Source organism: Bos indicus, chromosome 10 (genome assembly GCF_029378745.1).
Source record: "Bos indicus isolate NIAB-ARS_2022 breed Sahiwal x Tharparkar chromosome 10, NIAB-ARS_B.indTharparkar_mat_pri_1.0, whole genome shotgun sequence".
In the NCBI taxonomy this organism is placed as follows: domain Eukaryota; kingdom Metazoa; phylum Chordata; class Mammalia; order Artiodactyla; family Bovidae; genus Bos; species Bos indicus.
In genome coordinates, this window is record NC_091769.1 from 86822731 (window position 1) to 86845901 (window position 23171).

A 23171-nucleotide genomic window follows, 5' to 3' on the forward strand; every position below is an offset into this window, starting at 1 on the left:
TTTTCGTATTATTAAGTCATCTATATTCTTTTCTTTTATTGTATTTTCTGCTATTCTAGTTTTTTTATCATTTTAGTTTGAGCAAATAGCTCCTCCTTTGTCACGTTAGAGACTATATATATATTTTTAGAAAACCTGTCACTTTTGTGCTTGACTTGTGTTTTATTTCTATATTTTTCCTCTTCAGTTAAGCTTTAAGAAATAACCAGTTCCTATCTTTGTCTTTTAGGTCCTACCTTGAACACAAGACCTCCATGAACTATATGCTGGCAACACGTCTCTTTCAAGACAGGTGGAGATTTGCTAATCTTATAAATTTAGTAGGACTAGATCATAAAATTAACAGAAAGTAAATGCAAACAAAGAAAAGAGGTTTTATGAAACTCTTCAGGAATATTTGATAGAAAGAGCTTTATGGAAAACACAACATAAAACCTCATTTTTTTTAGAACTCATTAACTCTCAGCACTTTGTAATATTTCTAGACGCTACAGATTAAACCGTAAAGACCTTAACACATATCCTAAAATTTTTCCTCCTTAAAGGAAGGCCCTTTCTCAGTGCCTTTTTGCTTTAGACACACTTATCACAGACATGATTATCTGTCTTTCTAGACTAGACGAGACTAAAAGGATCAGATTAGAAAAGCTACAGGAGAGGTAATTCACAAAATAAATACAGTGAGAGTTGTAAGAAATGACAACTGATAACCTCAGTACAAGGGGAAATAGGGCAGAAATGATGGAAAACAGACGCCGGAATTCAAATAGCACAGCAGTCAGGGACTCCTTAGTCCCACATACTTCTGTTGCCCCCGAGACATAAACTGCATTGCAGTACAGTTCAGTAATTGACCAACAAGGAACCTTAGGTATTTAAAGAAGTCTGTATTATTTTCAAGGTGTGTATGCTTTTTATGTGGAATTCTTAAAAAGAGATATCCCGATTTCAGCCACTTCTTGTGATTTCATTATCCATCATCAGAAACTGTATGGGATTTCCAGTTTCTCTCTGTAAATTTGTGGTTATTACCATTGATTAAGTAATTACACTGTGTAGCTTCCAGTGAAAAAGATATTGAGATTTACTTGGACTATGTAGAAACTCAGTTCTTTATATATAACCTGCTCCCAGTTCCCTACCTGCTACCTCCTCCCTGGAAATTTTTACAAGCCTTCTTTATTGTTCCGGTTCAGACACTATACTAAGATTTGTTCTGGTGTGTTACTTTTCAGTATTTTGCTTTTGCAGTGGATGAATCCTTTCAGTCTGAAGGTTTCAGTCTCTTAAACTGTGGGAAATATTCCCCGTATCCTGTCTTTCCTGGGGACCTTCTGTTAGATGAAATTTGGATCTTGTGCTATATCCTCCATATTTCTTTACTTTTTTCTCATAATTTTGGTCTCATGGTCTCTTAGCCTTAAATTCTTGGAGCTTTTTTGAACTTTGTCTTCTAAAAATTCTAAATTGATCTTTAGCCTTACCTATCTTGTTACTCAGTACCAGCACTGCAAGAGGATTGTTTGATCTACTTCTTTTTATTTTGGCAGGTACGATTTTAACATCCAACAACTGCTTTTGCTTTCTGACTAGTTTTCATAGTTTATGGATGTAATATTAAATTGGTTGTGGTACCAGTTCCAATGTGGAGGAGGTAGGAGTTTCCCCTACAGCACCAGGCAATTGCAACATGTTCAGTTCTGACACTATCTACCTGGAAATCAGCGTCAGATTCCAGGTTAATGGTCCAGTCCTACAAGAGTCTACCCCGCCCACCACAATCCCCCCACCTTACTTTAGATGCTAATCACAGCCCAGGTTGTTACCTTTATTTCTGACCTACTGGCTGCATATAAGAGATTTCCATGACCCCTTCTGTGGGGGGGGATATTCAGAAGAATATTCAACTCATTGGATCACCAGTTTATTATAAAAAGGTGTATATAACTCATGATGGGAAAGCCAGATGGGAAAGATGGGAAAGACACTTAGGGCCCTCTCCAGGCGCACCATTCTCCCCACTTCTCCACAAGCTCAGCAACTTGGAAGCTCTCTGAACCCCATACTTCCAGGTTTTTATGGGGGCCGCATGACATAAGTGTGATTGGTTAAATCATCGACTGTTGGTAATTGAACTCTATCTCTAGCCCCTCTCCCCTCCCAGAAAGTCAGGGGGATGAGACTGAAAGCTTCAACCCTCTCATCACAGGGTTGATTCCTCTGGTGACCAGCCCCCATCCTGAAGTGATCCAAGGACTTTCTAAAAGTCACCTCATTAGCATGACAAACGATGCCTTTACCACTCATCACTTAGACATTTTAAGGGTTTTAGGAGCTCTGTGCCAGAAACAGGGATGAAAACCAAGTAAGTATATATATTTCTCACTATAAATCACAGTGTTACAAATATGTTTTTTTTAATCTCTCTAGCATAATTATTGAAAGTTCTTTTCTGTTTTTTGCACTATTTTGAATTCTTCTGGATTATTTCTCCTTGTTTATCTCATTCTTTCTAGTTTATGCTCTTATATTTCCTGCAACATCGGGTGATTTCTAATTGTCCAGTCATATTTATAAGTAATGGACTGTTTGTTTAGGATTGGTAATTTGCCTGAGTTTCCTTAAAGGTTGTGTCAGTCTGTTTGTGAACTGACATAGAGTCTATGCTTGAGGCTTGATTGCTCTGTAATTGAGCTTCTTATGAGGGAGAAGAAAGGTAGAACAGGCAATCTGGAAGCCACTACCAAAATTAGGAAGCATTCTTTCTGGGGCAAGCAAAACAGTGAAAACACTTGAGATATAATAACATACGTGCTTTTTTCATTAACACATTCAATAATGTGTTAATAGTAGTAGGCCTAGCAGTGGGACTAATAACCACCATAGTTTAAAAAGTGTGGGAAGTGTTGGCAATATTTTGAGACCCCTGGAACAACTCTAAAGTAACATGAAAAAATTGTGTTATTTCTTTTGGTAACAAAATTGCACTTACACAACTACGGATGATCCCCTACATGTATATGATGCTGAATTTCTTTTAGAGGATTAATTTTGGTTTTTTTCCCATCCAAATTGATATCTTCCTTGACTTCTTTCTTTAGGCTCTAGTAGCAACTCCTGCTTATAAAGCATTCTAAAAACTGTGATTCAAAAAACATGAATTTCTGTTTAGCAAAGAAAGGCCCTTATGATTTACTCTTCCTACCTTTTTAGCCTAATCTCCGCTTTTCAGTACCAACCCATGGCCAATTAGACCATATCTACTGCTCTTTCATGCCTCCTTATCCTTACATTCCATTGGAATTCCCATACATTCCCTTGGAGTGGCCTTCAGTTTACCCTGAATTCTTTTTCTAGCTATGTCATTCATCCTCTTACCCAGGCTAGAAGGAAGTTCTCCCAGCCTTTCTTATCCCTCCATTGGATTTAGATCGCCATATTGTACATATTGTATTATAATTGCCAGTTAGTACTAACTACTCTTGTCTACTTTCAAGTTGGCCTTTAAGAGTAGATACTTGGTTATATTCCTCTTTAACGGTATCAAAACCTATCATGAAGCAGGCACACACACAAACATGCGTTAAAAAAATTAAATTATGTTTGTTGCAAGCCTTACATCTTCCATTAAATCTGTTCTCTTCAATCTGAATTCATGTTTTCTCTTTTGCAAATCCTACTGTATTATTGTCAGAACTACTTTCAAACTAATTCTCTAATCATTTCATTTCATAATTGGTTCATTTTGCATGCCTTCCCTGCCCTCCCCCTTCATGCTCCACTCACCCATCCTGCCCTGGCAAACAGTGTCTTACCTGCTGTCTCATGGCACGACAGTAGTTTTAACTCTGGCTGTATTTTAGCAACATCATATTTGTGCTACATGTGTGTGCTAGTCCGTTTCAGTCGTGTCCGACTCTTTGCAACCCCATGGACTGTAGCCCACCAAGCTCCTCTGTCCCTCGGATTCTCCAGGCAAGAATACTGGAATGGGTTGCCATGCCCTTTTCCAGGGGATCTTCCTGACTCAGGGACTGAACCTGTGTCTCCTACAGCTCCTGCATTGCAGATGGACTGCTGAGCCACGGAGGGAAGCCCATTTGTGCCCTAGCCAATCCCAAACTGAAGTCTGTACTTATTAAAAAGCCACCCCGGTGACTGTCATGTGAATGCACGATTGCAAATTACAGAGAAAAACCATTATCTGATTTTAAAAAGTTAAAATAATTTTGAGACTTTCTGATAATAAGTTGACAGTATTAGGACACTGGCACAAATAGAAGACATGGGGAGGAAAGGATAAAATGTTTTGGTGGAGACAGATTTTTCAGATGATTTTTTTCTGTAGATAGAGTATCTTGATATTGATTGCATCTGTCTCTTTTTTAAAAGATCAATACCATAGGTTACATGTTGTATGATTGCATTTATATAACCATTGTGAAATGATACAATTTTAGCATGGAGAACAGATGAAGCCAGAAGTTAGGTAAAAAGTGTGTGCTTATAAAACGGCAACATACGGGATCCAGTGGTGATGGGGTTGTTCAGTATCTTGTCTGTGGATACATGAACCTACACAGTGATAAAATTGTACCAAACTAAATATACACATTCATAAATGAGTACAAGTAAAGCTGGGGAAATTTTTTTAAAAGTGTGTCAAGTGAAAGGAAATTGAATGACAAACAGAAGCCAGTTTAAATGTGAATGGCACTTCCTGTGGTTAGAGCCCAACTCTAGTTTAGAAACAATGAGGAACATCTCTTTTTTTAAGGAGATTTTTTTTTAATTGTGGAAAATCTATTTATCATGAGCATCTTTTTTGAACCCCCATGAGAACTGAGATGGACTTCCTTCCCTAATATAGTTCAGTGTAAGTAGAAAGAGTCCTGAAGTCTGAGACCAAAGTTGTGGGCTCAGATTTAAACTGTTTAAAGCTCTGACATTGAGCTTGTCACCAAATGGTCTTATCCTGCTCATTTTTATAAACAGGGCTCATATTATTATTGTGAACAGTAAGTGTGATTAGATTTGTGGCTATATGTACAAATGCAAGTAATTGTTAGAATTTTTCTCTATAATTCATTTGTCCTCTATCTTTTGTTTTTTTATTGATCTTCCCTAAAGGTTATGGTACTCTGTTCTTTTCTGAGCATGTTCTCGATTCATCTCTCTGCTTCTACCCCAAGATGCCTTCCCTGGCATAATTCCATGTTGAAGCTCTGTAGTATAAATCTCAGGAGTGTGTGTGTGTGTGTGAATTCAGGAGAGAGTATCTGTGTAGTGCTCTAACCCACTTGTCCTTTCTACTCCTGTAGGGGAAACCCAAGAAGAAGCTTATTGACAGGAAGAACACGGTAACTGATTTTTAAAAGTTGAGAAATTCTTTCCCTGTGCATAATATGTGGCCATGCACAGACTAAGCATGATACCTTACATAACCATTTTCAGTATTGAAGCACTATTCTGTGGCAAACTTTTTACAAACTAAGTTTGGGATTTATATTTTTTAACTACAAATATATCATTTCAATGATAGTAGTTGTGTTTGGCTATGTGAGAGAGCCCCAAGTCTTCGTGAGATTTCAAGATCAATCTCAGGCTAAATTCAAAGACAAGGTTATGTTTTGGCCTTGGCATACCTGGGGCATACAGTATGGGACTTTGTACCATATAGCACTGAGCGGAACTACTTGCAGTTTACCTTGTAACTAGAAGTGTGCGAAATATCTGTGGCTCTTAATTTTGGCAGAAGAGAGGAAGGGCTTAGAAGAATGACTGGGGTGGCCTTGCCCAACTGAAAACTGCAGCCAGAATAAGAACTCTTAACCCTAAATACATACCTTTCAGTTTGAGAGATTGCATACATCCCCTTTGTGCTGTTTCTCTTCAAAAAACACAGTGATAATAAGAAAGAAACTCCTATATTTAGCTTTTTCTTTTGCATTTAAAAATTTAAGATAAATTTGGTTTTCTCATCCAAATCTTTTGAAGCATAAATCTGATTTTTCTTTAAAGGAGGAAAATATGATAGCCATTTAATTTAGGGAAAACTGAGAAAAATAAACTTTTATAGTTTGTTTCTAAATGAAAGTCATGCTTAGCTTATAAATTTTCTCCAGTTATTAGTCAAGGAATACATTTCATAGATATACTACTGTCAATTTAGAAATTAGGGGAAAAAACTTCAACAACAAGAATATTTATTTAAACGTTGGTGGGTTTTGTTCTTTAGGACATTTTATGTGTCATCAGAACTGGTTTTCTGGTGGTATATAAGCAAATAAAAGGTTCATTTAAAAAAATTAAAATTATTAAGAGTATGTTCTTTGACTGCAATGAAGTTAGAAATCAATAACAATAGAAAATATCCAGATATTTTGGAATTAAACAACACATTTCTAACTAATCAATGGCTCAAAGAAGAACTCATGAGGAAAATTCAAAACGATCATGAAAATAGAACATTAAAATGTGTGAGGTGCAGCCAAAGTACTGTTTGCTTGTGTGTGTTTGGGGCGGGGGATGGGGGGCGGGGGCGTGTGATTTATAACTTTAATACTTGTACTAGGAAACAGGACTAGATCACTGATCTAATGTTCACTTTTATGAAACTAGGAAATGAAGAGTGACCAAAAGTAAGTTGAAGAAAAAAAATGATAAAGGGCAGACCAATTAAATACAAGACAAACAATAAAGAAAATTAATAAAAATCCAATAGCAGAATTGATAAACTCTTAAGTAGATTTATCTAGAAAAAAGAGAAAACACTGATTGCCAATGTCAGATAGTAAAGTGAGGCTATCACTATGGATCCTACAGACATAAAAAGAATATTATGGGAATATTATTATTATTAACAACCTGATTTCACTATTTTGACAACCTGAATGAAATGTCTGAATTCCCTGTGGGGAGAGAACTCTCAGTAAAACTGATACAAACTGAAATAGAAATTTTGAATAGCCCTATGCTTAATCAGAATATTGAATTTATAAAAAAAAAAAAAAAAACTTTCCTACAAAGCACACTGCAAGTCATTTCACTGGTGAATTGTATCAATATTTGAGGAAGAACATATACCAGTCTTAAAGAAATTCTTTCCAAAAAAATAGGCAAGGGTTCTTCCCAATTCATTTTATGATACCAGAAGTGTATGGCATGAAAACTTGACAAAAACATTTTAAAAAATTATAGGCTTATATCTACATGAACATAGACACAAATTTCTTAAAAGAATAATAGCAAATAGAGTTGATTAGTATATGAAAAGGATAATACAGATGGCTAAAGTGAGATTTTCCCCAGTAAGGCACAGTTGGTTTAAGGTTTGAGAATTAGTCAATTTAATTTCCTATATATTAAATAAAGGGGAAAAAAACCCAATGATCATTTTATTAGCTGCAAAAAGACCCCAAACAACCCACATATGTTGAATTGATAAAATTAAATACATGTTATGAGAAAAATTCTTAGTAAATCAGGCATAGAAGAGAACTTCAATCTGATAAAGGCCTTCTATGAAAAACCTAATTCTAATGTCAAACTGAAATATTGAAGGCTTTACCCCTATGATTAGTAATTAGGCAAGATGTCTGCTCTTACCACTTGTATTTCCTTTATGGTAGAGTTCCTAAACAGTACAGTAAAATGAGGGATAGAAAAAGAAATAAGAGGTATACAGATTAGAAACGAAGAGGTTAAAATCTTTCCTCTTAGATGACATGATCAGGTTAGTAGAAAATTCTAAGGCATATACAGAATGATTATAAGAACTTACAAGTGCTCTTAGCAAGGTCTTGGCATATAAGGTCAAAATTCTTAGGGGTAAATTTTACAACTATGCTTACTATCTATATATTAAAAACTCCGGAATGTTACTTAAAGAGACTAAAGAAGATCTAAATAAGTACAGTGATATGTCATGTTCATGGTTTAGAAAACTTAATATTGTAAGCATTCATTCTCCACAAAATGATCTAAAGAATATTGTAGTAATTTTTTGGTGGAAATTGACCAACTGTTTTTTTTTTTTTTTTCAGTGTATTTAAAAATGCAGAGGAGTTAGAATATCCAAAGTAATCTTGAAAAAGACCTAAAGTACCTGACTTAAAGGAATATTATGCTGTAGTAATGAAAACTTACAAATTTATCAGTGAAACAGAATAAAAAGCCCAGAAATGGGCCCTTATGACTTTAAACAAGAGGCCTAACGTAATCCAATGGGGAAAGGAAACTTGGAAACTTTTTAACAGATGGGGGTGAAACTGGATATTGTATTTTAAAAAATGAACCTCAACCTCTATTGCCCACAAAAATTATAGGTGATTCATAGACATAGACATAAAAAATATTGCTATAAAACTTTGTGAGTGAAATTATCTTTGTAACTTTGGGCTTGGCAGAAGTTTTTAGATATGACACAGAAAGCAGTAAGCAAAAAGGAAAAAAATGATAAGTTAAATTTCCTCAATAATAAAAATTTTGTTTATTAAAAACACTTTTAAGAAAATTATTAGGCAAGCCATAGTTTTGATCCATCTCAAAAATATGCTAATAAATGAGTTCATACTATATTATTCTATTTTTATGAAGTTGTAGGACAGGTAAATCCAAAACGTGATGAAAAAATTCAGAACAGTTTCCTTGAGGAGTATGAGGGAGGGGTTTATTAGGAAGGGATGTGAGGACTTTCTGAGGAGGTAGAATGTTAGAATTTGGGTTGCATAGCTCTAGGTCTTATCAAATGGACATATGGACATTTAATATTTGGGTATTTCACTGTATATTATTTTTAGGTTACAGAAAAGAGAAGGGAAAAAAGTTCAAAGCCCTATAAAGCAAATATTGACCTCTAGATCCCAATAATTTCATCAGTTAAGTGTTTAGGAGTGAAGTGCATTGATGTCTTTGTGCAACTTTGAAATGCTTAAAAAATTAAGTGGATGGTATTTGGATAGAAAAAGAGAAGATTAAATATATATGTGATGAAATAAATATAGTAAAATATTCATTGTAGAAACTGGCCAGTGGGTATACAGATGTTCACTGTATAATTCTATTTAAATATTTCATAAAATGTTAGAAAGATAAAAGGAAATAGATGTAGATAAAAGCTATTACAATTTATTTATAAGGAGTTCAATTGTTTATTAAATCAGAAGTATTTATAGTATGTTGGGTGTATGCTGAGCAGTCTCAGAAGTGTCACTGACCAGTGAGAAAAGACAAGCGCGGGCCTTGCCCTCAGAGAACTATACACACAGTTCTGTCTCCTCCCCCAGCGCTCCCTACTGCCATGCCTTGTAATAGTGGTGAGTTGTATGTCTGTTCAGGGTTCCTTAGAAGCTTATAGTTGTTATTTTAAACATCAGATTTGTTTTATTTTCTTTATTATTTAATTATCTAAAACCATTTTCACAACTGTGTGTGGGGGGCTAACATTCAGTTGTTGAGATTATGATAAACTGGGGTTGAACAATTTTTAAAAGTTTATTAATTTGCTTCCCTTTTCTGCCCCCGGTGTCAGGACATTTCCAGTTCTTAGCTCAATTTCCTGCTCTAGAGAGGAGGCCTTCAAAATATTTATGTCCAAACTATCCAACCAGAAATCCCTAGAAGTCTTAAATAGACCAGAAGACACAGCCTTTCTATCATACTCAGGGACTGAAAACTCCTAGGGGAATGACGATGAATTATGACCTCAAAGTGGTCCTCAACCTTTTGGTACCGGGGCGGGTTTTGGGGAAGGTGATTTTTCCGTAGGTGGGGTAGAGGGGATTGTTTGGGGATGATTCTGGTGCATTGCATTGATTGTGCACTTTGTTTCTATTGTTATTATGTGGGCCCCACCCCAGATCATCAGGCATTAGACCCCCGAGATTGGCGAGCCCTGTTCTAAAGAGTTCACAAGAGAGAGAGTTCAGAGCCAACCAGTTAGATCTTGAGTTCTGGGTGCACAGCATTGGCTGCCTGCTTTCCAACACTAATGTGGATACATCTTTTCTGACTTGGTGACCCAAGAACCCTGTCTCTCTTTGGTGACCTGGATTTCTCTGCCTGTCCTATACTCTGCCCAGTCCTTGTGTGGAGGGCTGATGATGCCTGTCACTTCCCTAATTTTATGATTTTTCTGATGCCTAGTGTAGCTGTGGCTGTCCCTCTCCCCATCCATGACCTGATTGAATTTGGCATTGTCCCCCATCTGTTGCCTTCCCTTGTCTGTGCCTCTCACCCTAACTCCTGACCTGTGCTCAACACCGGGGGAGTCCCTGCCACCTCTCCCCAGCTCCTCCTCTAACTCAGTGTGCTCCGAGGGAGACGTCCCTCCTGTTGGAGTGCTTGAGACTTAACGCGTCCCAAGATCATAGTGACTTTTCACAAGGACGCTCTCTGCCCGTGAGTCTCATTCAGGTCTGTCCTGCTCTCATCACAGATTATCAGCTCTTTCCTCAACAGCTGCTAAATCTGTATTCATTAAATACTGCCTACTTCAAAAGAATGTTTGTATCATTCTAAGTTATAATGAATAAATAATAAGTACACCTCTGGCCGTCCCTCAGCTTAAGAACTGAAGTGTTGCCAGTATCTCAAGTCATTCTAGGCTTGGGAGTTGGTAGCACTTTATGGTCTCTGCACTGAATAGTCAGCCCGTATTGTTGAATAGATAAAAATGCTTAACCATTGTCTTCAGACATTTTTTTTTTCACAACATTTAACAAATTCAGATAGGCCATTAGTGAAATTTTAACGTAGATTCCAATATTCCCATTTATTAGCCAGACATTTCAGAACTCATGAGAGTAACCATGCCTGGTCTGACATCATGACAGAGTTCTATCAAGCTTAGTCTTGAATAAAAGAACTTCTGAAAGTTCTAGCTGCCATGTTTTTTCCTCACAGGATGGCGATTGATGGAGCACCAGAACTGAAGGTAGAGAGTATGAATTCAAGGGCCAAGCTGCACGCTGCTCTCTATGAGAGGAAGCTCCTGTCTCTGGAGGTGCGAAAACGTAGACGACGGAGTGGCAGATTAAGGGCAATGAGGCCAAAATACCCAGGTACCTGCCGGGGAGCCTTCACCAAGCTCCAATATCTGTGTCCTGTCAGACTGATGTAATCAGCTTCTTAACTAGTACTTAATGAATCAGGACTTCCCTGATCACATACGCTTACTTTTTTTTTTTTTTTGATATATATACTCTTTTCCTCTGAAACTCATTTCAAAAAAATCATTCTTCCATTCTATAATATTTGTGTTGAAGACTATCTGAAGCACATACATGTGGGCTTTTGCTCTTATTCCAGCATCATTTTGCTACCTGATACTTAGCTTAAGTTCAGTGGAATCCCCGAGCATTCTTATTTGGAGTTTTCATGATTAGGTATGAAGTCCAATTTATCCTTTGGCATTTGCTGAATGGTGTAAGTATTTTAAACACAAACAGAAAAGGGGGAATTTCTTTCTCTCCCAGAATCTCCCATGTTATAGATCTATTTGTCACTGACAAATTGACTTCTCTTTCTCCCTCCTCCTTTTGTTTGTTGAGTGCCTGTGTCAGCCACATTAGTCACTGCAGTTTTACTGACAGATAAAAAAAGCCGTGGCCCTTGTCTTCAAAGACCTGCCAAAGCCGTGAAGGAGAAGGAGAATGGATAAACAAAGGGTGGAAAGATATCCCCCTGCTCTGTGTACCTCCATGAAAAGCATCCCTCTAGAAACTTTTAACACACTGTTGGGATTGCTAAAAAGTTTTCTGCCTAGAGATGTGAGACAGCCATTGGTATTGTGATGAGAAGCATCGTCTCTAATGAAGATCATTAGTAGGTTTTTAGAAGGTATAAGATTGGAGAGGGGCGTGTGTGTGCTGTTAACATGGTGCATTATTTGCCATCCGATTTAGAAATGGGTTTTTACTAAAAGGATAAAAGGAAGGTATTGGGAGAGAGGAAAATTTAATCCTTTTTTCAGCAACATTAGTGATTCTTCGCATTTAGTGATTACCCAACCAGCTGAAATGAATGTTAAAACTGAGACAGAGAGTGAAGAAGAGGAAGAAGTTGCATTAGACAATGAAGATGAAGAACAGGAAGCTTACCAGGAGGAGTCTGCAGGGTCCCTTGGAGAAAATCAAGCCAAATACACACCCTCACTGACTGTTATGATAGAAAATTCACCCAAAGAAAATGCCGTGAAGGTTCCTGAGTGGAATAACAAAGGTGAACAATGCTGCAAAATTGAAACTCAGGAGCCAGAGCCTAAATTTAACCTGATGCAGATCCTGCAAGATAATGGCAATCTTAGGTATGTATCTTTCCTAATTATTCTGGTAAAACCGAAAGCAGGTCATTTGTACTGTGCACCAGGGTATTGTGCTAGTGGCTTTATAGCCATTTTTCATTTTTTATGCACAGGATTCCTGTGAATTAATGAATGTGATTTGATATTATTGTTATCAAGGAAACTGGGCCTTAGAGAAGTTGCTTGTCCAAGGTCTGGAGCTATGAATCAAACCCAGGTCTTACTAGCTTAACAAATATTTTGGGGGTTTTAGTGTCAATGACTTAGAAGTACAAGGTGACCCAAGACAAGGAGCTCAAATCAGCTCATGGCTTAGTGTGGGGACATTTAAAGAGAGGGGGCTCTGACCCCAGTATGGACAAAGGGCTCTTTAGGACCCAGGAAAAGGAGTGACTGGTCTTGCCTGGGAGGGCTAGGGAGAGGTTAGGGAGGAGACAAGATCTGAACCAGGACTTGACGGATGAGTAGGCTTTCAGGATTTGGGAGATGACAGCTAAGTGTGGGAGTGCTAGTAGAGGGAATAAAGGCGCAGAGGGTGATGGTACAGTCGTTCATTCAGTCCCTTGACAAATATTTACTGAGTACCTGCTCTATATCAGGAATTGTGCCAGACTGTGTAATGTTACAGTAGAGACCAAGACAGGCTCGTGAAAGTCGCAGGTTAGGGGGGAAGGCTGACAGTAAACGAAGAAACAAGGAAATTTCAGGCAATAAGAAGTGCTGTGTAGACAATAAAATAGGGTGTGGTATTAGACTGCAATAGGGCAGAAATTTCTTTAGATTATGGTGCTTCAGACATGGAGAGGTAACCTTTAGGGTGAGTCCTGAATGATGAGGAGGAGTAAATCATGTGAATATTAGGTGGCAGAATATTCCAGGCAGAGCAGCAAGTATAAAAACCCTGCAATTGAAATGAGCTTGGCAAGTCTGAGGAATATAGATTAGTGGTGTGGAGTTATGTGGAGAAAAGGGTGTGGTAAGAAGTGAGACTAAAAAATTGGATGTCATTTGATCATAAAGGGCCATAGAGGAGCCTGGACTTTTTTCTAGATAATTTTTAAGCAGATGAGTGATATGGTCAGATCTTGATTTAGGAAGTAAATTCTGGTCTCATTGTGGGATAGTGATTGATAAGAGGAGAAGTAAGGGTAAAGATCGAAGGCAGGAGGAGAAGGGGATGACAGAGGATGAGATGGTTGGATGGCATCACCAGCTCAATAGACATAAGTTTCAGCAAGCTCTGGGAGATGATGAAGGACAGGGAAGCCTGGTGTGCTGCAGTCCATGGGGTCGGAAAGAGTCAGACACGACTGAACAGCGACAAAGGGTAGAGCACTGAGTTAGGGGCTGTTCAAGTAGCCCAGAGCCGGGAAGATGAAGGCCCTATCAGAGCAATGGCTATAGGAGTGAAGAGGATGGGATGGAGTTAATGAAATTTGCAAGTTAAAGTTGCTAGGGCTTGGTCTTTGTGGATGTAAGAACCCCACAGAGCCTATATTTTTGCAAATTTGGTCACGTGATATTGCAGCCAGTCAATATAAGGAGCACAGGAGTTTGTTTCATGATAAAAATAATGTGTTTTGTTTGGGACACAGTGAGGTGGAAGAGCTCTAGGGTGAAAATGTTCAGTAGATAGGTGAAAATACAGCTTTGTAAGTCGGAGTTGAATAGGACTGTACAGCTTCAGAGTGGATGAACTTGTTTATTTCAGTTTAGTTCGGTAAACATGGACAATGAGAAAAGGAAGAGAATTGAGGCCTGGAGAAAACCAACATTCTATAGTAAGAGATCAGGAAATAGCAGTTAGAGAGATGGCTATAAAGTGGGAGGAGACAGGGTGGTAAGCTACAAGAAGAGAGTTTCAAGCTAAAGAGTGAGTGCCTCGGGCAGCCCAGTTTAGAATGAGGCCTCTGAACAGTCTCTTGCATTTATGACATGGGTGTGGACTTTGTGGATAGAAGAGAAACTGAGCTGAGTAAATAGGAAAGCAAGTGTGAAATGGCTTTTTCAGAGGGTTTGACAATGAATGAAAGGAAGGTGAGAACTCATCAGAGAGCAGGCTAAGAGAAAAAAGATTTCTTAAGATAGGGATTCTGGAGCTGATTTATAGATTAGGGGGAGGATTTGATGGTAAAAGAATGAAAGATACATACAGGAATGGATATATTGTCGTATAGGAAGGTAGAAAGAGGCCAGTGGAGGGGTGCCTCGCCATCTTAAGTCAGAAAGAAAGTACTAGGCGTGCGACCATGCCCAGTCATGTCCAACTCTTTGTGACCCCATGGACTGCAGCCCACCAGGTTCCTTCGTCCATGGAATTGTACAGGCAAAAATACTGAAGTGGGTTGCCATTTCCTACCCCAGGGGATCTTCCTGATCCAGGGATTGAACCCCCGTCTCTAATGTCCTTTGCACTGGGAGGCAGATTCTTTACCACTGAGCTGCCTGGGAAGCCCCTAAAGCACTGTGGGTTGAATGCAATGATTAGAAGTTAAAGAGTCAGGAAGTGTAAGTGTTCACGCACAATGGCCTTTATTTTCTAAGCTAGAGGTCACTTCTTAAAGCGCAAGGCTGGAGGGTGCTGTTGGTGTTTAGGGGGTTGGAGGGTAGGTTGAGGTTTGGAGTGGTGCGTGGAGAATGAGCATGGCTCCATTAGTGGAGAGCACACTGAGCTCTGTCAGAAGACTTGGCTGTGACTTTTCATTGCTTACCAGCTGACTGTGTGATCACGGGCAAGTCAGCGTGTCTCAGTTTTCTTTTCCATTAGGCCAAGTGATCAGGTTAGACATGGACAGGTTTTTCAGACTGGGCTCTCTAGAGGGGAAAGAAGAATCCACTGAATGAAATGGAACATTTCAAAACCACTGAATTATATTCTAAGGTCCTTTTCAGCAGTAACATTCTACTTAGATGTTGTAGAAATAAATTAGTTACTCCTAAATCTCACACATCTCACTTTCAATGAGTAAGCTGTTATAATTGCAGGGTGTGTTCGTATAAATCAGTGGTTTTCAAATTCTGTTCCCCTGAGCTGCCTCTCATTGTATGGGATATCTCAGCGGCTACTGAGGGATCTGAGGGGTGGTCCGTGACAAGGCTTTAAGACTCCAAGCCCCAGCCCACTAGTTGTATATTTTGTATCCCGAGGATCTACAAAGGCTTTTATGTTTTAAAAATAGATTTCTCCAGTGTAAATCATTCTAGCATTTTGGCTTGTTTGTTGCAGATTTCTAGCTGACCAGTATCTCCAACACCTTAGGGCACAACCTCAGGATTAACATCTCACAGATCTCTGTAGTAAGGTTTGTTGTTGTTGTTTAGCTACGAAGTCATCACCAACTCTTTTGTGACCCCATGGAAGTTCTCTTAGTGAGGTTTTTAGAAATGGAAAACTCAATACTTGTTCGTTTGATTTACAACAATGATATGCCACAAAATAATGATTGAAATCTCAACTTCCAAGCAATAATTCCTTTGTCCAAAGACTTCTGTATTTTAATATTAGAGGAATAATCGATAAAATTGGGTATGCTGCTACATTTGCAGGTATCTGAAACATGACACTTGTAGCTCATTATATTGCAAGTGAATTTGTTGGCCAAAGTGGAGAGGTTTTTTGTTTTTGTTTTTTTTTTTCCCCTTCACTTTGACTTGAAAATAATTTGTTGGAGGGAAAGCTTACGGGAATGGTTGAGAGGAAAGTGATATATGGTCTCCAGAACAAGGATTTTAAGTGTGGCCTTGATGAGAAACGTTTGAAAATACACATTTCAAAATCATATTGTGCTCCCCTACGCTGCTCTTACTAGTGACGAAGGTGCAGCTTTGTGTTTCACAAACACAAGATCTGCTTGAAAGGCAGATCTACCTCTGTCCCTTCCGACACACACACAGAAGCTAGACAGAGACCCTCTAGGATTTCCAGTTTACTCTGGACCAGTCCTTCGTCCTGACCTTGGGGAACAGTGAGTAGAGAGCATTCAGTGACGGCATGTGTGAAAAGTGTAAACAGAGCTTGTGTTGGGCTCTAATCCTCACTGACGTATTTTTGGCTAGTATGTCAGAAGGCCGAGCAGCTGAAGTAACCAAAAGCTCTCCTGAAGGAAAACAGATCTCCCGCAGTTTGCAGCTGAAGTGAAAGTCACCAGTGGTTTCTTGGTACTTCTGTCCGCTGAAGGCTAGCTTGGTCAGATTCCCTTGTTGCCTGCCTAGGGCCCCAGCGGAAGTCAGCGGGGTTCTTCAGCGTTGTTGCTGAGGTGCTCTGTACTGAATGTACACGTGTCTTTTTCCCACCAAACATCTGGGCTCGTCCTAGCCCGTCAGTGCCTCTGCGCCAGGCTCTGTTGGATCTCGCTCATTTGTTCTGGGCTCCAGCCACTCCCGTCTTGCGGTTGAGAAAAAAGCCTGACCTTAAAATTTGGTCTCAAAAGTTCCTTCGTAAGATTTATCTCTTTGCAGCTTTGGAGGATTTCGCACACCCAGAATCAGTTGCCATAACAAAAGCCATCCTTTTGTAGTAACTGAACTGAACTGAACTGAAAGGGTCCATGGCACTAGTGGTAAAGAAGCCGCCTGCCAGTGCATGATACGTAAGAGACGCAGGTTGGATCCCTGGGTTGGGAAGACCCCCTGGAGGAGGGCGTGGCAACCCACTCCAGTGTTCTTGTCTGGAGAATCCCATGAACAGAGGAGCCTGGCGGGCTACAGCCCATGGGGTCACATAGAGTCGGACATGACAAAAGTGACGGGACACACATAAGCACAGAGGCAGAAAAGCCTTTCTGTATCAATACAAAGGTTCTTACGAAAAGTCAGTACTTTCCTGTCCATTTCCTCAAGAAAGTTGTTTAAAAGTTCAAAGAGGTAAGAGTAGAAAAGATGAATCTCTTTTCTTGTTTGATTTTTTTTCCCCCCATGTGGCAATAATGAGAAAATAAGTAGAATTCTTCATCTCTCATTCTTTAAATAGAAAAAGCAGAAATCTCATGTGCTGGGTAGAAGGAATCTTTATTCAGTGACTGTATGATGGGCTTCATTTTTCGTAGCCATCCTAATAGAAGGATCCTCAAAGGCCACATTGAGAAAGGCAAGCACGCATTTGGTTGGTGCACCATTCTGTCTCATAACGGTGTGTTGTTTTGGATTTCTGTAGCAAAGTGCAGGCCCGAATAGCATTCTCTGCCTATCTCCAGCATGTTCAAATCCGCCTGATGAAAGACAGTGGAAGTCAAACGTTCAGTGCCAGCTGGGCTGCCAAAGAGGATGAACAGATGGTGAGGTTCTTCTTGTTGGAACCTTTTTAGTTTCCCCGTTTTTCTTTCTCTCTATGCCTTCCCTCTCTTTCTCCCTTACCTCCCTCTTTCTTTCTTTATTCCTTTCTTTCTTTGTTCCCTATACTAAGGTACAGAACAGTATACTTCTGGAGAAGGAATCCTTCCATGGTGTAGCTTATAGATTTCTCTTACTTTACTATGAATTAAATCTTGAATCTGGAGCCACGCTTGAATCTGGAGCAATATGCGTTGAGGTGTCCGTTTTCTTCATTCTGAAAATGGAAACTGAGTCCTCATTAGACGTCAGGCCTATGCAAAGCCCTAGAAGAAGATAACAATTTTCAGGGTCCTTTCCCAAGCAGCTTCACATTGTATTAACTCTTTAAGATAGACACTGTCATCCCCATTTTGCGGATGAGGAAACAAAGACCTAGAGAAGGGGGGCCTGCCTGTTGTCCTGTAGCTCGTATGTGGTGAACCTGGAACTTAGACTCAGGTATTACAGTTGTGCATGATTTCCTGTTGTCCTGTAGCTCGTATGTGGTGAACCTGGAACTTAGACTCAGGTGTTACAGTTGTGCATGATTTCCTGTTGTCCTGTAGCTCGTATGTGGTGAACCTGGAACTTAGACTCAGGTGTTACAGTTGTGCATGATTTCCTGTTGTCCTGTAGCTCGTATGTGGTGAACCTGGAACTTAGACTCAGGTATTACAGTTGTGCATGATTTCCTTTTGCACTGTTTCCATGGATCGGAAGGCATTTGATTTCTACCCTAAGGGGTGGAGTTACCTCTTTCAAAGTCAACACTTTATCACAGGCCCTCTGAGAATGTACCATCCTCCAGTTAAACTTTTTTTTTTCTTTACTAGTTGTTTCTTTATAAAATTCTTAGATTACTGAAAACAAACTTGTGTAATGATTTTTACTATACGTAAGTCATTCGAACCTGCCTAAAATTTAATATTCTAGCAAGGTTTTCCTTTTTGGATCAGAATGACAGGAAGCCTCAAGCTCTTTGGAAAGGTCAGTGCTTATAGAAGAAGCCACAGCCATTCTTTACTTTTTTACCATAGAGATCTGTCACTGAAAGGAGAGGGACCTCTAAGTCTAAGAAAGCTGCCTCCTTTGGCCAGCTCACGGTGACCCTACTGTAATTTTCAGTTCTCCGCATATGAGAGGCATACAGTATGCTGGGCTTATTATAAAAACATGATGGATATCCCAGAAAACAACTCGTGAATTTAAAGTAGCCAATGCAACCCAGAGATAAAACCTTGTGTGTTGTGAATAATTCTTCAACCATCAGTGGAAAATGTTAGCTCTGCTCTTTCCAAGTGGAAAATTGAAACTGCCTTTTTGAGAGTCAGTTTGTCTGCTCCACTGTGAAAAAATAATGTTTTAGTATAGCAGCTTAAACCACCCTATAGTAAAGACAACAGAGTGGAACTATGAAATCCAACCCTCTGGTAATGAGACTATTTCTTTATGTTGGAGTAAATTGGCACGAAAGAACAATGAACCAAAATCAAATTCAAGAAGAAAAGAAAAATAGCTCAGAAGAGAATAACCATTGCAGCTGCTGGCTTAGAATTCACCCAGGATTTCAATGGGGCTTTTAATAGGAATATTTAGGATTATCACTGCAGAACTTAGTATCAATTCTGTGCATTCCCAAATGAAAATCTATCTAGACAGCAAAACCTCACCCATTACCTGGTGATTGTGGCAGTGGTCTTGTTTATGAGGAAGGTGGGTGTAGAATTGCCTTCTCTGATCCAAGTTGAATGATCTGATTGCTATTCAGATTTCAAAATCCTTTGCCCCATCTCAAATGAGGTGTATCTCTTCTACCCCTTAATGACTTTTCACTGTGCTCCCCTTGCCAACACACAACTCTAAAAGCATGCTTATTCTTGGGGAAGAAAAAAATCAATAAATAAAAAGCTATTGCCTTTCAAGCTTAGTAACAATTCTTTCAGTTTGTCACTAAACGTTTTAAGTCAGGAGTTTCTCCTCTTCACGTTTATCCTTCATTATCCATTCATTCCTTAACCTCTTCGTTCCATTCCCTTTACTGTTCTGAAAGTAGTTGTGGTCATTTCTCAACTCAGCCTCTTGGAAGCTTGTGACATGGGTACCTTCCTGCCTTGGCTTCCATGACACTGTTTTCTCCTGGATTTCTTCGTGCATTTCTAATACTTCTGTCATGGTTTGTTGTTGCTGATTGTTTTCTGATTCTTCCTCCTCTTTCCTACCTCGAAGTGTCAGTATTTCTGTATTCCTTCTCTCCCTTCTCGTCTTTGATGACTTCCTGTGCTTCCAAGGTTTTAGTTTCTGCTACCTTTGTCTTTTCCTAAGCACTTTGCTCTGATCACCCTATTAGAAGTGATGGCTGCGGTTTGGATTATTGTAGTACTATGTATATATGAGTAGTGGTACTTTTACAGCTATTACTTTATCACATAGATATTTGCATACAGACTTGATTTTTATTTTCTTATTGTCAGCTTATTAAGGGAAGATGCTACATTTGTTTTGTTTTGTTCTTGTCTGGCTGTATTCTTATTATACCTAATATGTTTGCTCTGGGTCTCATTTGTTGAAGAGTGTAGTATACTTCTTCTTAGCTCTCGATTGTATAATCCCCTTGTAGCTCGTCTTCTGTTGCTTAGCACAGTCTCTTCTTTTTCTCCCCAATGACTCTCTAATTTATAGGAGCTAGTGGTTCGTTTCCTCAAGCGAGCATCAAGTAACCTCCAGCACTCACTGAGGATGGTATTACCCAGTCGGAGACTGGCACTTCTGGAACGCAGAAGAATCCTGGCCCACCAGCTGGGTGACTTTATCTCTGTGTACAACAAGGTAGGTGGTTCATCCGTTAGTCCTGTGCTTTGGATCACCACCCACTGTCAGAAACAGGCTAGAAGCCTCTGTCCAGCTGGGTGAAGAGGATCTTTTTCCCTTCTAGCATCATCGTGTGCTGTGTATGACGGTTATGGGGAGTTAGACCTCACTCCTTAACTCAGCTCGTCTGAAAAGCTACTTATTACTTGTGAAGGCCCAGAGGCCATAGTTCACTCTCATGCAGAAGCATATTCCTTTTGAGTGCTGTTGTATCTGAGATGAATCCTGGGCTGTGTGAATTTGCATTGTCATTACTGTGCCTGGAGACAGTGGTGAACTGACTATATGAGAACAAATTTGAACTGTGGATTTAATGGAATGACACAGTCTTGTTTCCTGAGAGAGTTATACTTTGTCCTCTAGAACATTTTAGATAGTGACTTCGTTTTACAACCAAGCCCAGAAAATTGACTATTTAGTGAAACTAGTTGGCAAAGCATCTTTTATCCAAGGGTCTTAGAATACTTTAGAAATGTCATTTTGGAGTGGGAGGAGCTGGGAGTGTGCCCATTTTTCAGAGAGGAAATCTGAGTCCTGGAAATGTAAATAGCTTTTGTGGAATGTGTGGAATGGTCAGTACAAGATCAACACGACAAATCCATAGCTGCATAGCTACTCTAGCTCTGTTGAGAATTTTGTCTTATGTAAGTGAAGAATTTATGCAATTTGGATGCTGCTGTAGAAGTGTCTTCCAAGTCTGAGCTTTCCTCCTCCTAATTGTGACAAAATAACAGTGTCTCTATTGTCATGCTTCAAGTGTGACCACAGACATCAACAAGGTCTTTTTTTTTCACAGGGCTACCTGAGTATATAAGTAAAAACATGATAAAAATTTATGTTTATTCTGCAACTCTGAGTTAGAAACTTTAAAATGTTTCATGAAATGATGGCAGAAAATAATATACCAAGTTTATAGGTGGCCAAAGGACATTGAAGAAGTGGATGTCTTTTCTATAAAGACAAATTGACCCAGTGATAATGAAACCAGATGATGAATTATGCTTTTATCAGGAGTCAGTTTTATCTTGTTTTTCTTTGGGATTGGGGACTGGATAGGAAACAGAACAAATGGCTGAAAAGAAATCAAAGAAGAAACTTGAGGAAGAAGAGGAAGATGGGGTGAATTCGGAAAACTTTCAGGAGTTCATCAGACAAGCAAGGTAGAAGACATTCTTCACTAATAAACTAGAATCTTATTCTGTCTTCCACACTGCCCCATTGAATTCCCAATATTCTCTTGTTTCTAACGTGGATGTGAGTACAGTCACTTATAAGAAGAGAAAAAGGTTTCATAGTCTTTGTGTCTCCATATCTCAGCCAGTTATTGGCAGTTGTCATGGTTTCAGTTATCAAAACACTGCTGCTGGGCATCTGGGCTATATTTCTAGACAGCCTTCAAAGTACACACCACTTAAAGTGCTGAGGGAGCACTTTGGAAATTTGAAGTTAGAGGCTTCTAGTGTTTACTGGATCTGAATTTATTCCTGCCCTACTGATGCAGTGGAGATGACCACATTTTGCCTACATTGAGTGGGTTGAGGAGTTGGCAGTTGTTCAGTACTATGAGGGTTATGCCTAATTTATATAAAATAAAACAAGTCCTTCATGCTTAAGGTTAGCCTTTAGGGATGGAAAATATCAACATTCAGCTCTCTATCTTAATACAAATTAGCCAGGCCACTTTGTCCATTTACAGTGTGTTTGCAAAGGAAGAAGTAATAAAGGCATTTAATTTTTAATTTTATAAGACCTGTCCTTTTTCTTAAGTAGAGGGCTGGACAAAACTACTAAAATAAAGCATAAAACATGTGTAAATCTGCCTTAGTTAGTCTTCAGTCATCAAAGTCCCAGTGGGGAGAAAAGCAGTAGAAAATCAACTCTGTTGATTTGTGACGTTAAGTCAGGTGGTGATTTATCAACCACCAACATAGTGTGATCTGTGTGTAATACTCTGTATGCAGCTAATTATAGCCCCAGGATCATGTGCTTAAACGTACAACAAACAAATACATCATTTTATAGGAGTTCATAATTGTGTAATGTTATTTTGTTGACATTCTTAGGTCTTGAGGAATACGGTTGATAAAGCAAGTGTAGAAACAAAGCAAGAAGTAGTTTCTTACCTCAACATTATGCAAATAGCAAAGAAAAAAAGGCTGGATTATGTTCAGAAAATGGCTCTACTTTTAAAGTTAAAACATTAATTTCTAGTTCTTCCTAGAGATCTTCAAAATCTCTGAAATATAAAAAAAAGAAACTAAAAAGCAACCTTTTAAGAAGTGAAGAGTGTTTCCCCTACCAGGCCTATTTGGCTGCTAAAAATTAATTATACGTACTGTTAACCAGTGATGTCGACTTGGAGATAAAGTATTTTAGAACATATTTACTACTGATGGTGGGTTGTGCTGATGGTTGGAAATATGCAGTAGCATCAGTTCTTTTATTACATTTGAGGTGGGACATGGATACCTGTGTGTGTCAGCGTTGGCAAATTCAGTTTACCCGCAGGAGTCAGGCAGGAAAACATGTTATAAAAAGAGCAGAGAGTAAGACAGGAGGTAGAGAGCAGTTGGTGTCTTGGCCCACCTCGGTCTTTCCCTTTTCTGGGAAGGGCCAAATGAAACACACTGATAGGCAGAGGCGCTCGTCTGTTTGCGCCCTCAGCTTTAGATCTTTGCGGTTTCTCGAG

General features: G+C 39.1%; 1 protein-coding gene across 12 annotated transcripts in view; it reads left to right on the forward strand.

The window, feature by feature from the left end:
* TTLL5 (tubulin tyrosine ligase like 5) overlaps positions 1 to 23171 on the forward strand; it is a 317814-nt gene that overhangs the window by 95534 nt on the left and 199109 nt on the right. For 9 of the 12 annotated variants that reach the window (XM_019969275.2, XM_019969274.2, XM_019969282.2 and 6 more), the window contains 7 exons: positions 230 to 292; positions 5322 to 5360; positions 10906 to 11063; positions 12001 to 12307; positions 17457 to 17577; positions 20294 to 20440; positions 21539 to 21642. In XM_019969275.2, the coding sequence (XP_019824834.2) occupies positions 230 to 292; positions 5322 to 5360; positions 10906 to 11063; positions 12001 to 12307; positions 17457 to 17577; positions 20294 to 20440; positions 21539 to 21642 (939 nt within the window). The remainder of the gene's footprint in view (positions 1 to 229; positions 293 to 5321; positions 5361 to 10905; positions 11064 to 12000; positions 12308 to 17456; positions 17578 to 20293; positions 20441 to 21538; positions 21643 to 23171) is intronic. The other 3 variants (XM_019969277.2, XM_019969280.2, XM_019969283.2) reach the window with 1 other exon arrangement.